This window comes from Microdochium trichocladiopsis (genome assembly GCF_020744255.1).
Source record: "Microdochium trichocladiopsis strain MPI-CAGE-CH-0230 chromosome Unknown B0I36scaffold_2, whole genome shotgun sequence".
Classification (NCBI taxonomy): Eukaryota; Fungi; Ascomycota; class Sordariomycetes; order Xylariales; family Microdochiaceae; genus Microdochium; species Microdochium trichocladiopsis.
The window spans coordinates 1035210-1049201 of NW_025763545.1; the positions used below are offsets into that span (position 1 = coordinate 1035210).

General features: G+C 57.1%; 6 protein-coding genes across 6 annotated transcripts; 4 read left to right on the forward strand and 2 right to left on the reverse strand.

Moving 5' to 3' along the window:
• Positions 1-1089: 1089 nt before the first annotated feature.
• Positions 1090-1562, reverse strand: B0I36DRAFT_313903 (uncharacterized protein). Its single transcript, XM_046152687.1, has one exon. It carries the CDS (start codon positions 1379-1381, stop codon positions 1157-1159), a length of 225 nt encoding a protein of 74 aa, XP_046016490.1. The 5' UTR covers positions 1382-1562; the 3' UTR covers positions 1090-1156.
• Positions 1380-3007, forward strand: B0I36DRAFT_237449 (uncharacterized protein; the record flags this gene model as incomplete). Its single annotated transcript, XM_046149536.1, has 3 exons — positions 1380-2502; positions 2567-2787; positions 2849-3007. The coding sequence occupies 3 exons, from the start codon at positions 1380-1382 to the stop codon at positions 3005-3007; spliced, it is 1503 nt and encodes a 500-aa protein (XP_046016491.1).
• Positions 3008-3240: 233 nt separating this feature from the next.
• B0I36DRAFT_65139 (uncharacterized protein) lies at positions 3241-5795 on the forward strand. Its single transcript, XM_046163157.1, has 2 exons — positions 3241-5066; positions 5126-5795. Exons 1-2 carry the CDS (start codon positions 3473-3475, stop codon positions 5671-5673), a joined length of 2142 nt encoding a protein of 713 aa, XP_046016492.1. The 5' UTR covers positions 3241-3472; the 3' UTR covers positions 5674-5795.
• A 2500-nt stretch (positions 5796-8295) lies between these two features.
• B0I36DRAFT_345501 (uncharacterized protein) lies at positions 8296-10415 on the forward strand (the record flags this gene model as incomplete). The annotated part of the gene is made up of 5 exons (XM_046156363.1): positions 8296-8817; positions 8882-9007; positions 9085-9186; positions 9270-9734; positions 9954-10415. The coding sequence occupies 5 exons, from the start codon at positions 8296-8298 to the stop codon at positions 10413-10415; spliced, it is 1677 nt and encodes a 558-aa protein (XP_046016493.1).
• A 750-nt stretch (positions 10416-11165) lies between these two features.
• On the forward strand, positions 11166-12374 carry B0I36DRAFT_359081 (uncharacterized protein; the record flags this gene model as incomplete). Its single annotated transcript, XM_046158076.1, has 1 exon — positions 11166-12374. One exon carries the CDS (start codon positions 11166-11168, stop codon positions 12372-12374), a length of 1209 nt encoding a protein of 402 aa, XP_046016494.1.
• A 128-nt stretch (positions 12375-12502) lies between these two features.
• B0I36DRAFT_236326 (carbohydrate esterase family 8 protein) lies at positions 12503-13948 on the reverse strand (the record flags this gene model as incomplete). Its single annotated transcript, XM_046149459.1, has 2 exons — positions 12503-13075; positions 13253-13948. 2 exons carry the CDS (start codon positions 13946-13948, stop codon positions 12503-12505), a joined length of 1269 nt encoding a protein of 422 aa, XP_046016495.1.
• Positions 13949-13992: the final 44 nt, after the last annotated feature.

Below are 13992 nucleotides of genomic sequence, written 5' to 3' on the forward strand. Positions count from 1 at the left end.
CGCAACCTTAATTGAAAAGCCTGCCGCGCCGGGCCCAAGGGTCGCTAGCCGTGCGCTTATGTGTGTTCCCGGTTCACACCATCAGCTATCATTGCCTGCCTGCCTGCCCAGGTGTATACTCCTGCCCGACCCATTGTTTAGGCTATGTTCCGTAGGCCGCGGGGCGGGAAGCCCTTGCCTTGCACTGCTTCCCCAGCCATACGGATTGCATGGTCTCGTTGCTGGAAAAACAGCACAGGCACGGCCACTAACGGCTGCATGGCGCGGCACGACACGCTACTCTGCCTCTGTCTGTCCAGGTTGTCGGCACGGCCAGCCTTGGAAGAGTGCAAACTTCAGGCCTGATCTCTCGGAGTGCTCCGAATGGAGATGTCTCTGGTGACACAGTTTCGCTGCTGCTGCTGCTGCAAGGCAATAATAGTGTCCTTGGCACCCACGCGGGGGGTGTGGGCGTCCCGTTTGTGGCGTAGTGTGTGCGTGTCCCTTACTTGCTTCTGGGCGTACCGGCTGAAGCTTCCCAGCTTCCGTGCCGGGGGCTTGTTACGTCTGTCTCACGATTCGCGGGCAGAAGCAAATGCTGCTCTGGTGCGTGGTGGCGCAAGAGCCAAGGAATTAGTCGTCTGGCAAGCCACGGTCGCGGAAGACGTCACAGTGGCACACGCTGTCTCACCCGTGCCGTCCACGGAGATCTCTTTGATGGGAGGGCGTGCGCGATTCGGCAGCGGGTCGAGGTCGGACAGGAAGCAATGTCTTTCGGGGATGCGCCCGGCAGCGGCCGAGGTGTTGCGATTGGGTGCGTGGCGGTTTGGGGCGAGACAGGCTGAAGAAGAAGGCGTATGCCAGCGGACGGGTGGTCTCACAGCCACAGGAGGCCCGCCGTCCCACCGTGCCACGAGATCTTGGGAACTTTGCGAAGGTTGAGCGGTGCAGCGTAGCGCGCCTTGGCGCACAGCATGGGCATATTGCAACCTTGGAAGGCACCGCGGGGATGCGAGGGGAAACAGCATCCAGCACCAAGCTACGTTGGAAGCCACACACCTGGGGGGGTGACTTGGAACCTTCCTTGCTTTGCTTGCAAGTGCCAGCTCCCCCAGCTCCAGACATTACGCATTCTTGTAGGAGTCCTTCACTCACCACGACCACCTAAACTTCTCATCTACACCCACACCTCTGACCACCCGTCAATTGGCACGGCGGTCGGCACCGTCTCACCCGTCGTCTCTACATACGCCGTGCTCGCTCGTCTTGCCCGACAGACCACGTTTGCGTGCATCCCAGAGCCTGCTGGAGTGGAGGGCGCTTCCCACCTCAGCTTCACTACATCCTGGCCGCGCAACTGTACATTTGTGCTGGGCAATAGTGCGTGGAGGACGGCTGCCATGTCGCACCAGCACGTTCGAGGACATGCTGCGTCCCATGCAGCCTCCCAGACAGACCGTGACAGCAGTACGGCGCCTGGTCACAATGGCAGCACCAGCACCGAATCTACCCCCCTGCTGCCCACGAGCATGCTCGCCAATGTCGCCCACGAAGGGGAGAGCGGAAGGTCTGGCTTCCACCCGCGCCATTTCTTGCACGTGCTCTGGCTTTCGTCGTGCACTGTGTCATCCTGGGTCAACGTCCTTTGGCCGTTTGTGCCCGTCGCCATAGCGCTGAACTTCGTGAGCGACGCACATCTCTGGATCTTCGCCATGAGCTATGTTGCCATGGTCCCGTCAGCCAACCTCCTCGGCTTCGCTGGCCAGGAGTTCGCGCGGAAGATGCCAAAGGTCGCCGGCATCCTCATAGAGACCACCTTCGGCTCCATTGTCGAGATCATCCTCTTCATCGTCCTAATTGTGAAGCACAATGTCGAAGAAGGGAATGGCGACGAAGGCAACCTCATCCCTATTATCCAGGCGGCTATCTTGGGGTCCATACTGACCAACCTCCTGCTCTGCCTCGGCCTCTGCTTCTTCTTTGGCGGCATTCGACACCAGACAGAGAAATTCCATGCCATTGTGTCAGAGGTTGGCAACGGGCTGCTCCTGGTAGCTGCATTTGGCCTGCTCATTCCTAGTGCGTTCTACTCCGCGCTCAAGACTGAGACGGTACCCTCTCTAGACCTTCACGTCCTGCACGAAAAATTCACCGAGGGCAAGTTGCAGGATGACGTTCTTCGAATCAGCCAGGCGACCTCGATTGTATTGATCATGGCATTCTTTCTCTATGTCTGGTATTGTGCTAGCAGCCAGCATAGTCTGTTTGATGCCGTCATAGAGCAGGACGAGCATGGTGACACGGATCGCGAGGCGGACATGGCCAAACCCAAGTTTACACTGACAGAAGCACTCGTGGCCATTGCCTGCTCCCTAGTCTTTGTCACGGTTCTTCTCATTATACTTGTTGACAAGATTGAGCATGTAGTCGAGAGCGGCGTGCCCGATCAATTCCTTGGACTGATACTCCTTCCACTTGTCGAAAAGGCAGCTGAACACTTGACGGCCGTCGACGAGGCTTGGGGTAAGATCTCTCCTCTCGGGATTCTTCGCCACAACTATTGCTAACACAACCGCACAATCTTCAGATGGCATGATCAATGTCGCACTATATCATTGCCTTGGACCATCAATTCAGACTGCTTTGTTCAACGGTCCTCTCGTGGTAATCGTCGGTTGGATTTTAAAGAAGCCCATGGACCTGAATTTTGAAATCTTCATGGTGGCACTTTTGGTCCTGTCGATCCTCGTGGTCGGCAATTTTCTGCGCGATGGCGAATCGAATTGGTTGGAGGGTGCGCTCCTTGTGGTCAGTGCTTTATTGTCATGTCTGGATCATGGGCTGGGACATTCTATACTGACAACCACAGATCGTGTACATCATCATCGCCATCGCAGCATGGTATTATCCGAATCCGGATGTCGCTACCTCGAACGGTATTGAGGGGCTTTCCGAGGGTTATGTGGCCATCAGTACGGAGAATCTGAGGAGGATACAACAACTTTTGGGGGAGACGAACAACCAATGAGTGGAGCTGAGGCTCGAAAACCTGCTTCCTCAAACTTGTCGTTTGCATACAAGCCCAACGACTTCAGAAGCAAGGTGCGGACCAGAGGATCAGAAGGTTTGCTGACAACTCTGGTGGCTGCCGCTTAATGGCAAAATTTCCTTTCCTCAACATCATCTTCTCTTCGCATAATAACTCGTTTGACCCACTGTTACTCATTTCCTTCCACGGCACGCGAACACCGACCACCGCACACTTTGTAGTGCAGGCTGCCAGATGAGGACCTGCTGGTGTTCCCCAATGTCTAACGCTCTGAGCGGCTTGTGACGCAGACGCCACAACGTCCTCACGAGACAGTCCGTCTTCACGAAGCAACAAGTTCTTTCCCTAACGCATGGGTGTGGACAGCATATCGAAAAATCACCAAACAGCCACTACAGAGCCAATTGCTCGAATCAAGGTTGAACTTCCCGCAGGTCAGATACAATGGCAAACGCATCTGCCACGCCCAATCATGAGCTTTGCGCCTTGCCCAAAGCGACAAATGACATTACATTCTTCTCTCGAACGATTCCCGACATACCAAAGAGGGCATTCATAGTCGGCCTATGCTCTGTTCCGATATCTCGAGCTCAGCCAGATGACCTTGGATGGCATATTACAGACTTCTTGGCTTGGAAAACACTCTTCCGTGGCCGCGGATCCCCCAATTCGCAAGCATGGTTCGCAGCCTGCGACATCGCCCAATTAGTCAAAGCTCGGCCAGAAGACTATACTCATGGTCCCGAAAAGACTGTCGTCAGACGCGCTCTCAGGCCCTCTTTTGACAACATTCCAGGCGTTGGATTACGTGCCAGGGACGATTATAAATACCCTGATTCGACAGATAGTTTGACAGAGAGATTCTTGAGCACCGTTTCTCAATTTTCGCTAAAGGCATCGAAGGCTGGCATGCCCCTGGTCATTTTCCTTTGCGGCCCGGCGAACCTAAATCAGGACATTTACCTTGGCGATGCTGAGCATCAAGCTTGGATCAGAAGCAACGACATCCGGAACGCTATGCTTGACAGTCACATCATATCTGTGGTCGTCACCCCGTCGCCGTTCTCCCCAGGATGGCAGATTAATCCATGCTTCAGTGCCGAACTAAGTCTCAAGACAAGAGCTGCTGCCGATGTCTTCTTAGCGATGCAGTTCGGTGGTCTCGTCAGTCGGGAACTTCTTAAGAGCTGTCTTGGGGATGACGGTCCGTGGCTTAACAGGGTCATGCTGGACATGGATACCGCCCCGATTGTGTCAGCCTTGGGGCCAATCGAAGCAAATATTGAGCAAGTGGAGGCTGCGCGGGCTGTTGTACGAAAGCTCAGCCAAACGTTGTCAGGACGTTCTCTTGGGCCAGGCGATCATCACGCGTTCAGCTTTGAGACTGATGATGATGATTGGGAGAAATATATCGGGCCACGCCAGGGACCTCTACTATCAGAGCTCAAGATGAAATGGGACAGATTGCCAAAGCTTATCCGTCAAGGTTCACTTCCTTTGGAAGGTCTCAGCCTTTTGGGGAATGCCTTCGGCGGCCTCGTGAGCTCTCAGACAGAGCACATGCGGCTTCTTGTGGACGAGACGGTATTGGCACTCAAGAAAGCGGCGGCGGCACCCTCTTCCGACGGGGTCTTGAAGTGCGAGCTTGACTATTTTTTCAGCCATGATGGAGAAGAGTCTACGCTTTCCGAGCTTTTCTATTTCCTTGAGCACAGAGCTACCTCTGCCGTCCTCGGTGACGTGCTTTTGAAACGCCTTGGCCTGTATGAATGGGCACCGGCTCCTGGACGATATCACGAATGGAACCCCGTGGCGTGGAAGGCATCTCGAAATTTGACGCTCCAGAGCGCCGAGACCAAACTAGCCATGGCCCTTGATGCCATACTCGTGTTTCCCTCAGAATACCGCCTTCCCAAAACGCTATTTCAAGAATTCAAAAGGGCTGAGCATCACCCTCCAATCTATTGCCAGTACATCGCGGCGGCTGTCACGGCCAGTGGACGGTGCCCCGATTCGGTAATCACGGAGATCCACAAAGGTGAGATCCTTCAATAACAAACCCTACAGGCTTATGCCCATGCTGATACTCATTCACAGTGCTTGAGGGGGTGTTCAAAGAGCAAACAGCAAGGCTGGATCGCGCGCTCGGCGATCGGGGAAGCTGCGTACTCTGGCCCGATTCGAAGAGATATCTCCGAAGCGCAGACGTTGGTTCGTTAGCCCATGGAGCTGACACGAAGGAAAGGATTGAAGTTATTCGCCCTCGCGACAGCGACAGCTGCTCGCAACGAGCATCTCAGACCTTTTCCACTGTCATTGCATCGCGCTCCTCTGGGAATGGCTTGGCGTCTTCTGGCGCGGAGAACTTGCAGCTGCAGCATCTCCAAACGTCAACATTGCCTGCAGAGCATTCTTCTCCACAGCCTGTATCGAACCAAAGTCAAGCCACCGACCTGCTCATTAGCTCTCAGGAGTGTTGGGCGCGCATTGCGCAGCTCCAGCGAGAGTTGCGTTCTGTGCTTGACGACGACGATGCAGCCAAGGCGAAGTGGGTTGAGCTCGTAGATGCTGTGAATGCTGCACTATCGCCGGACCAACAGTTTACCTTGCCTGACCCGCGAGGGGAGGTGCAAAGACAAACATGATTTTAAACCCGTGGAGGGATGCAGGCTCGAGAGGTCGATGGCAGGATAGTGAATCCCAGCATGGCAGGCCACCGGATTGCCACGTCACAACAAGGATGTGGTTTCATTAGCTTTAGAACACCATCAACGAGATAGGGGGGAAGTCATGGCTAAGTCCTTGCAAGGCGACGCGATAATCTTACCCATGAAAAGCGTAGATTTACACGTTAAGTTTGTCGACATCGTGCTGTGCCGTTGACAAGGGTCAAACACGGCGAAACTGCCGAGCGGTAATTATGAGTCCAGACCGGGCGATGCCTGGCGCGGCCTTCCCGAAACGAACCGGCCTACCATCTCCAAGCTCGAGACGACACTTCCCGGGACCGCACGAGGCTTTCCGTCTCGGCAGGATCCGTATGCAGCCCTGCGACACGCAGACTGGCACGGCCGCATCGGCTGAACTTGCCAGGGGATAGGAGCAAGGAGGAGGAGACGGCAATTGCCTTGATGTCCCACGACCCACCTTCTGCATGCGGCTTATGGGCAGCGGGTGAGAACAGAGTCAATGCGGGTGGCACACTTAGGGTCGCCGAGTACTGGCTAGGTTCTTCACAAGATTGGGTGCGCTGGCATGCTGGCCGAGTTAGTGGCACTGGTGGCGATGGCGGTGCGCGATGAGCCGCGGATAAAGGCGTTTGTCCCGGTGATTGATGGCTTGCGCCACAGTGGGTGCAAGAATGAGAACAAGAGTGAGAAGGGGTGATGCATAGGATGGAAAGGGCTGGTGAGGATGAAGGAGCTCGATAGACTTGACGATGTTATTTCGTGATCTCAGCTCTTGTTGTTGATCTAGAAGACTCTGGATGTGACGTTTTGATGCAGATCCCCCGGGCGATCATCACGAAAGAGCTTGGACACACACACACACACACACACACACACACACACACATATACATGAAGGATCGAGAAACAAGGCACCATGAGAACGTCTCCCTGCCGTGGGCTGACAAGGGGAAGGTGAAATGATGAGGTAGGAGGTTGAAGTCCGGCCCACCGCCACCACCACGCGGCGCGGAGCTTAGCATATGCTTTTGACAGTTGCCACCTGCGCCATCCTGCGCTTATCTCTTGTTCGGATGATTTATCCCTGGTCTTCTTTTTCTTCCCGGGGGCTTGCAATTGGGGCGCTGTGCCGATATGCCCTTTCAGGCGGCTGCCGCCAAAGGTACTGTCCTGGCCCAGTCCCGCCTTCGGCAGCCGGCTGCCGACAGAGAGACATCTAGGGGCTTGCCAAGAACATGCGGGTGAATCGGTGTGGACTTTTGCTTTTTTTGAGAGTGTTTTCTTTTGTGTTTTAGAATGGTGATGGAATGGACTGGCCACGCGGGCAAAGATGGCTGGGCGAGATCACTCCCACGAGGGAAACGTTGTTCTTGTCTTTCTGAATGCCGGGGCCATGGCGGTACGTGTCTGATTAGGTAGTGTGGGAGTATTAGGTGTTGAGTTGTGGTGGTGGAATTGCATACCCTTCCGCAACAAGAGGGCCACCGTATGAGCTCTGACGTTTTGCCTTGAGCAAGTAGTAACATAAACCCGGTGGCAATCATGGCCTAAACCCCAACAGCAGCCGTCTGGCCAAGACCAGGCTGGCCACGACAAAGATGCCCACGATCGCCTACCCCCGGCGATATCAGATCAGATTTGGTGGTGAGAGAGTGGTGATATCACCCGCACGTGGCTTGACGTCGAAGCCCTCGTCCTGCAGGTTCGCTTCAAAGGCGCCATCCGCGGAGACGCCCGCTAGCCGGGCCTGTCGACAAGTCAAAAATGTCTCAGAGCTCGGGTGCCAAGCAGCCAAGGTTTTTTGCTCGCTGTGGGGAAAATGGAGGCGCCTTTCCTCCGGGCAAGAGACAGCGCTAGCCTGAACTCTTTGTTGTCAGTTTAGACTTTTTGTGACATTTCCCGGACGCCACAAGCGGGCGATGGATATCCCCTCCCCTCCTCCCCCTCTTTAGGCACAAGGGAGCTCGACGAATGTGGCCAAGGTGAACGCCATGCGCGGCTAGGCTGTCCAACCACGCAAGGGGCTTGCACGGGGCTGCTGTCTTTTCCCATGTGGGAACGGGGTGACGGGACGGGGACTTTTTCCGCATGACAGTTACGCTGTAGCTAAGGTAGCCTCCGGGGCCTGTCAGGGTCAACCTTATCTTGCTAGGCTGGTTGCCGCTGAATAATATGTTCCGAGATGGTTTTGTTGCATAGCTCTCTGTCAGGGCCATCTTTGTCGCAATCACCCTCCATTTGCTTATGATGCCAAGAAGTGCAAGAATGCGCACTCGTCTTGCACCAGATAAATAACCGGGTGTTTATCACTTGAATGTTGTCCTGCAGGGAATCTCGACATTACAACTGGGGGGCACAATGAATGCGTATCAGGGCAATCTCCCGCAGCCACTAGATGGATAAACAAACTACAGATCACCCGGCCCGGAGAGATATGTAATCGACATGAATAGATGGCAACGCCTGGACCGAACCAGGGTCCCGCATGCCAAGCTTTGGCCCAGAGGATAGGCTTTCGGCTTGTTGAATGCTGTCTGCCCATCGATCTCATCGGCCCCTCCAGATTCCCAGGATCATCATGAAATTGGGTTTGGGGCATCCCGGAGTCGCCGTCGAGACCCATCATCTCTGTCGGGATGGCACGCCGTTGCAACAACTCCTGGTCGAGTATATAGCATCTCGGCCTTGTCCTCGACAGGACACTGGCATCTCAGGATCATCAGCAACACCTTCAGCTGTTTCATCCCCCGCTGAGCTCTGTTGCCCTCGCACGTTGAAGGCACACGACATCGGATTGGTCCAAGTGTCCCTTTTCATTCCAAACATCACAACAATGAAGGTGCAGGTTCTGCCTGTCATTGCCTCGTGTCTGGCAGGCGTCGACGCCGCTGCTATCGGCGGAGGTGCTACGTTCGGCTTGGGCTCCTTGTTCGGCGGCTTCCTTGGCGGTGGTATCGGTGTCAACGGCAACAATCTGGACGTCCAAAGCCTTCAGGTGACACTCCGGAACATTGCGGGCACCCTGCAGGACGCTGCCAACCCCATCCGCAAAAACTTCTTCGGCTTCGGATTTGAGTATCCTGCCCCCTTGACAGTCGCCGTAAGTGTCACATCGCAATATGTACATTGATTAGGATTGGCATGCTGACAGGTAACATGATCAGCAATTGGCCTCTGATCTCTACGATGTTCAAACCGCGGTGTACAGTGCTCAAGTGCTCTTGAATAGGGTGGCCAACCCTCAAGTTCCTACCACCGCGCAAGGCCCGATCTGTACTCTTGTTGCCAACGTGAGTCTGACTTGGATATATCATATTGTCCTTGTGTGAATCATCATGCATGCTGACAAAATACTCGCCACAAACAGGTCCTCAACGCCGAGAATGCGCTCGTCACCAAGATCAACAGCAACGTTGCCACCGGCACCAGCGCCATCGCTAAGGACGTCTACCTGCCCAATTTCGGCAAGGTTCTTGGAGACACGAGCACCAGCATCAACTCTCTCGTCAACTCGATCACGGTTCTCACCCCTACCTGCCAGGCTGACATCAGAGAGGCCCAGGCCAGCATCTCCTCCCTCCTTCAGAACCTCGTCAACACTGCCCTCGCTTTGCCCGGCCTCATCATAAATGGCTTCGCCAAGATCCTGCTTCAGTTTCTCAACCTTGGAGGCGTCCTGCAGCCGCCTCCGCCTCTAAGCACTTCCGCCATCCCGAGTCCTTCGCTGCCTTCTTCGATTCCTGGAGTGTCACTGTCTCTGCCTACAGCAGGGCCGAGCACCTCGGGCCCGCTGCTGCCGCCGTTCTCCACTCCTTCCCTACCGCCAGTCTCACTGCCTTCGATTTCCCTGCCCAGCATCTCGCTGCCGCCGGTGTCGCTTCCGTCGCCTTCTCTTCCCAGCCTATCGCTGCCGCCAATCTCGCTGCCTTCAATCTCCTTGCCCAGTATTTCACTGCCGCCTATCTCACTTCCATCGCTGTCGCTGCCCAGCATTTCGGTTCCAGCAGCCTCTGTACCGTCGCTTAGCCTCTCGCTCCCGCCGGTTTCTCTGCCTTCGGTTTCTCTACCTTCGCTGAGCCTCTCGATCCCAACATTTTCTCTCCCCTCGCCGAGCCTATCATTGCCGCCAGTCTCTCTGCCCTCACTGAGTCTCTCGATCCCACCGGTATCCTTACCATCGCCAAGCCTATCGCTGCCCAGCATTTCGGTTCCACCGGCCTCTGTACCCTCGCTTAGCCTCTCGCTCCCGCCGGTTTCTCTGCCTTCGGTTTCTCTACCTTCGCTGAGCCTCTCGCTCCCCCCAGTTTCTCTACCCTCGCCGAGTCTCTCGCTGCCGCCGGTCTCTCTGCCTTCAGTTTCTCTACCTCCGGTTTCTCTACCTTCGCCGAGCCTCTCGCTGCCACCCGTTTCCCTTCCCTCACCATCGCTGCCCAACCTCTCGTTGAGTCTTTCGCTGGGCCCTACGCTGCCCTCAATCTCGCTGCCTTCCGGCCCCGGTGCCTCGAGCTCCAGCCGTTCGGTACCACCGGTCTCGCTTCCGTCAATCTCGGGCCTACCGACGTCTATTTCCAGCATTCGTATCCCTACCTTGTCTACCAGTACTCGTATCAGTCTGCCGACTCTGCCGATACTTCCATTTTAGGCGGATGCTTTCTGGAGAATCAGGCACCACCCAAGCTGAAAGCGCGCACATCATGATAATGAAAATTTTTACGACACTTGACGATTTCTTCCAATTCTTTCCTATCTCTCAAGGTCTGCGCCGTGCGGTGGGACAAGATGATTGCCTTGCTGGGGCTTTGGCGTGGGTTGCTGAAATGTGTTTCTGACGTGTTAGTTCAATTACCTAATTTGACGACCCCTGGGTTGGGAAACGAATACTTTGTGTAATGGGTTTTCTTGAGACACTCTTTACGATAAATATTCAGATGATGGGAATATATGCCTCACAATTTTCGCAAGAGAGACATAGAGAGAGAGCGGAAGAGACTCGTACTTTGAACTGTGATTGGTCGAGATCCAGGAATACGGCCCAAAATGGAAAGTGGGACCGCTTTGCGCTGTGTCGATGCGTGGCCATGGCTGACTGACCTGCGCAATGCGGTTGTACGAGGGGAAGCCCGGTTTTGTTTTCATTTCTGTTAACAGCTTTGATCTCTTGAGGAATGAGCAGAGAAGCATGACGGGTAGCATGATCAGCGACGATGAAGCTGGTGGATTGACTGGGAGGAGACGGGTCCGATCCCCACGCATGGGGTATTACGGTGCATCGCTCTTGACCCCGCCAACCCAGTACGTACTGTAGCTTTCCCCCTTCTGGTGACGTCGACTTTTGTGTCTTAACTTGCAACCCTCTGTCAACCTTTGGAACCCACCATATCCCCCACCACCACCACCACCGGACCCCCCTCGACTGCGTCACGTCTCACGCCCACCACCGTCGCCAGGATGGTCTCGAGCCGCAGCAGCAAGGGCTTCTGCGAGGGCGCGCCCTCGTGGACGCCGGCCGCCTACATCTCCGACCGGGCCCTGCACGACCGGGCGGCCAGCCTGCTCGAGGGCGCCGACGACGTGCGCGCCGCGACGGCCGCCTCGTTCTCGCTGCCCGCGCGCGACAGCTACGTCTACCACGCGCACCTGTCCGTCACGCTCGCCCAGGTCCAGCACGCCGTCTCGCTCGGCGCCGCAAACCACCTGCACGCCTGGTACCGCGACCCGGCCGACCCGGCCCGGCCGGCGCCGCCGCCCCCGCGCGCCGACGTCGACGCCTACCTCGCCATCTTCGACCCGGCCACGGCCACGGCCAACGCCCTCAAGGCCCTGGCCAGCAACGCAAAGAAGGGCTCGCTCCGCGCCCGTGTCGCCCAGAACCTCCAGGCAAAACGCTTCCTGCACCCGGCCCTCCTCCCGCAGCTCACCATCCCCAAGCGCAAGCAGACCGCCGCAGCCGCCGCAACAACCCCCGCGAACCCGTACCTCACCTTCCTCGGCTGGGCCTGCCGCAACCTCGAGTGGTGCGGCCCAAACGACCTCTCCGAGACGGCTCCCCCGACGAGCCACCCGGTCCTGCCCTTGCTGATGCACCACTTTGGCTGCGTCTGCCCGACCTTTGAGAGCCTCGAGATCATCCGCGTCCTCGCGGCCGGCCGCGAGGTCATCGACATGGGCAGCGGCAGCGGGTACTGGACCTTTATGCTGCGCCAGCACGGCCTCCCCGGGGGCTGCCACCCCGTGGACAACGCCCAGAGCAGCTGGCGCGTCATGTGGGTGGACGACACGGAGATTGCCGACGGCGAAAAGTTCTTGCGGCAGAAGCGCGGCGGGGCCCCCGACGCCGTGCTCCTCCTCGTGTACCCCATCGTGGGCGGCGGCGTGGCGGGCGGCGAGGAGGGCGGGTTCACGCGCAGCCTGCTCAGGGCGTACACCGGGGACACGCTCGTCGTCGTCGGCACCCAGAATCGCAACGGGTACACGGGCTTCCGTAGCCAGAGCATGGACGAGTACATGGCTCGCGAGCACGGCAGCGAATGGACAAAGGTGGTACAGATTCCACTGCCGAGCTTCCCGGGCAAGGATGAGGCCATGTTTGTCTTCCAACGCGGCCAGAGGGCCCCGCCGGCCGTCGAGGCCGAGCCGAAGCCTACTCCATCGTCATAACACGTCGTTCATCTCGACGCTGAGACTGCAGGGCCACTGAAGGAGCTCCAGGGGGAGGAGAAATCACGTGCAGCAGCTCTGCCATTGTCTACGGTGGGGGGCGAATTTAATTCCAAGCTCTGCCAGCACTACGGCAGCCACGCAATAGGATCTAGCCACTTGACGTCCGGCAACCCTTTGTCCGTCACAAACACATCGACGGGCTTAAGGTACGGCCTCGCCTGCGTCCAGTCGAACACCTTGGTGATGTTGCTGGCCCTCTCCGCTGCATCGTCATACCCCGGCCCGAAGACCTTGTGCACCGCCATAATCGTGCCCGCCCCAACACCGTTGTTGTTCGGCGGCTTGCCCTCCCAGCCGGTGTACCCCGCGGGCAGGATGCTATCGTCAAAGTACGACTCCATGATGACGCTGCGGTGTATGTCGTTCCAGGGCCGGCCCAGGGAGCAGCGGTCCTTGATGATGCTCGCGACCGAGCTGTTGGCCGCCCGAAACTGCGTCTGCGAAATGTACACGCCGTACTTGTTGGGAGCCGCGGTGGTCGTGTTGGTGCCCTTCCACGCGGTGATGCCGCCGCCGCAGTTGCGCATGGACAGGTGCGACTTGGCAATGTACAGCGTGCCAAAGCCGTAGAGGAAGTCGGTCTGCCCCGCGACAATGGTGTCGTAGAAGTACGCGTTGCCCAGCTTGCCGATGTAGATCTGATAGGGCCGTGGCGAACATCATCAGCACCTCTGCTGACTGGGGTTCGCGTAGATGCGATTGACGGAAGAGGTCATCCCCTCGATACACCGCAGATCCCAGAACTAGACAGCATATACAAACACGCGGCTCCAGGAACAGCCCCATGTAACCATCAGAAAGAGAAGCAGACTCACCGTGTCTTGATAACTGTAGAACCCACACGAGTAGAACCCGGCGTTCGCCCTACTCACGCCTAGTGCGTGCGCGGGCCCGACCGACCGCGGGGCAAACTCGTTCCGGAAGTCAATGTTGTACGCGCGGAAGTCGCTGCTGCCAAACGGCGTGCTGGGGTCCACGGGCCACCCGTTGGGCCCCGCGCCCGTAAACGTCGCGTTGAGCGTGGGGCCGATGGTCAGGACACCCGTGAAGACGTTGTCGAGGAGCAGGTTGTTGTTGACGTTGGCCGAGTTCCAGTAGATCTGGACCTCGTTGGACGGGAGCGGGGCGTCGTAGTCAAAGGTCGAAGACGACGCCGGGGCCAGCGTCCTGGACTGCCATGGTCGGTCCGACACACCGAGCAGAGTGAGGGGCCCGGGCCGGGTCACGTTCAACTGCTCCGTATATGTCCCGGGCGCGATGAGGATGACGTGGGGGGTTGTGTTGTTGGGCAGGGACGCTATGGCGGACTGGATTGTGCTGAACTTCGCGTCTGGGTGGCTGGTCTGGCTCACGTAGATTGTGTGGGGAGGGCAGCCCGCGAGGGGGTTCTTGGTCTTCTTTTGGCACAGCGCGTAGGACTGGGCTGGGAGCGAGAACGGGAGGAGAGACGTTGCGCTCGCGACGACAGGAAGGAGCGCTCCGACGAGGGACAGCGTCAGCGTCGGCAACATCGTGAAGGTGATGGATAGGTAAGAATGTCTTTTTGAAGGTTGTC

Coding starts and splice junctions, on each gene's coding strand:
- B0I36DRAFT_313903 (XM_046152687.1), bottom strand. CDS start 1,381: ATGGCAGCCGTCCTCCACGCACTATTGCCCAGCACAAATGTACAGTTG.
- B0I36DRAFT_65139 (XM_046163157.1), top strand. CDS start 3,473: ATGGCAAACGCATCTGCCACGCCCAATCATGAGCTTTGCGCCTTGCCC. Junction 5,067..5,125: donor AATCACGGAGATCCACAAAG/GTGAGATCCTTC, acceptor ACTCATTCACAG/TGCTTGAGGGGGTGTTCAAA.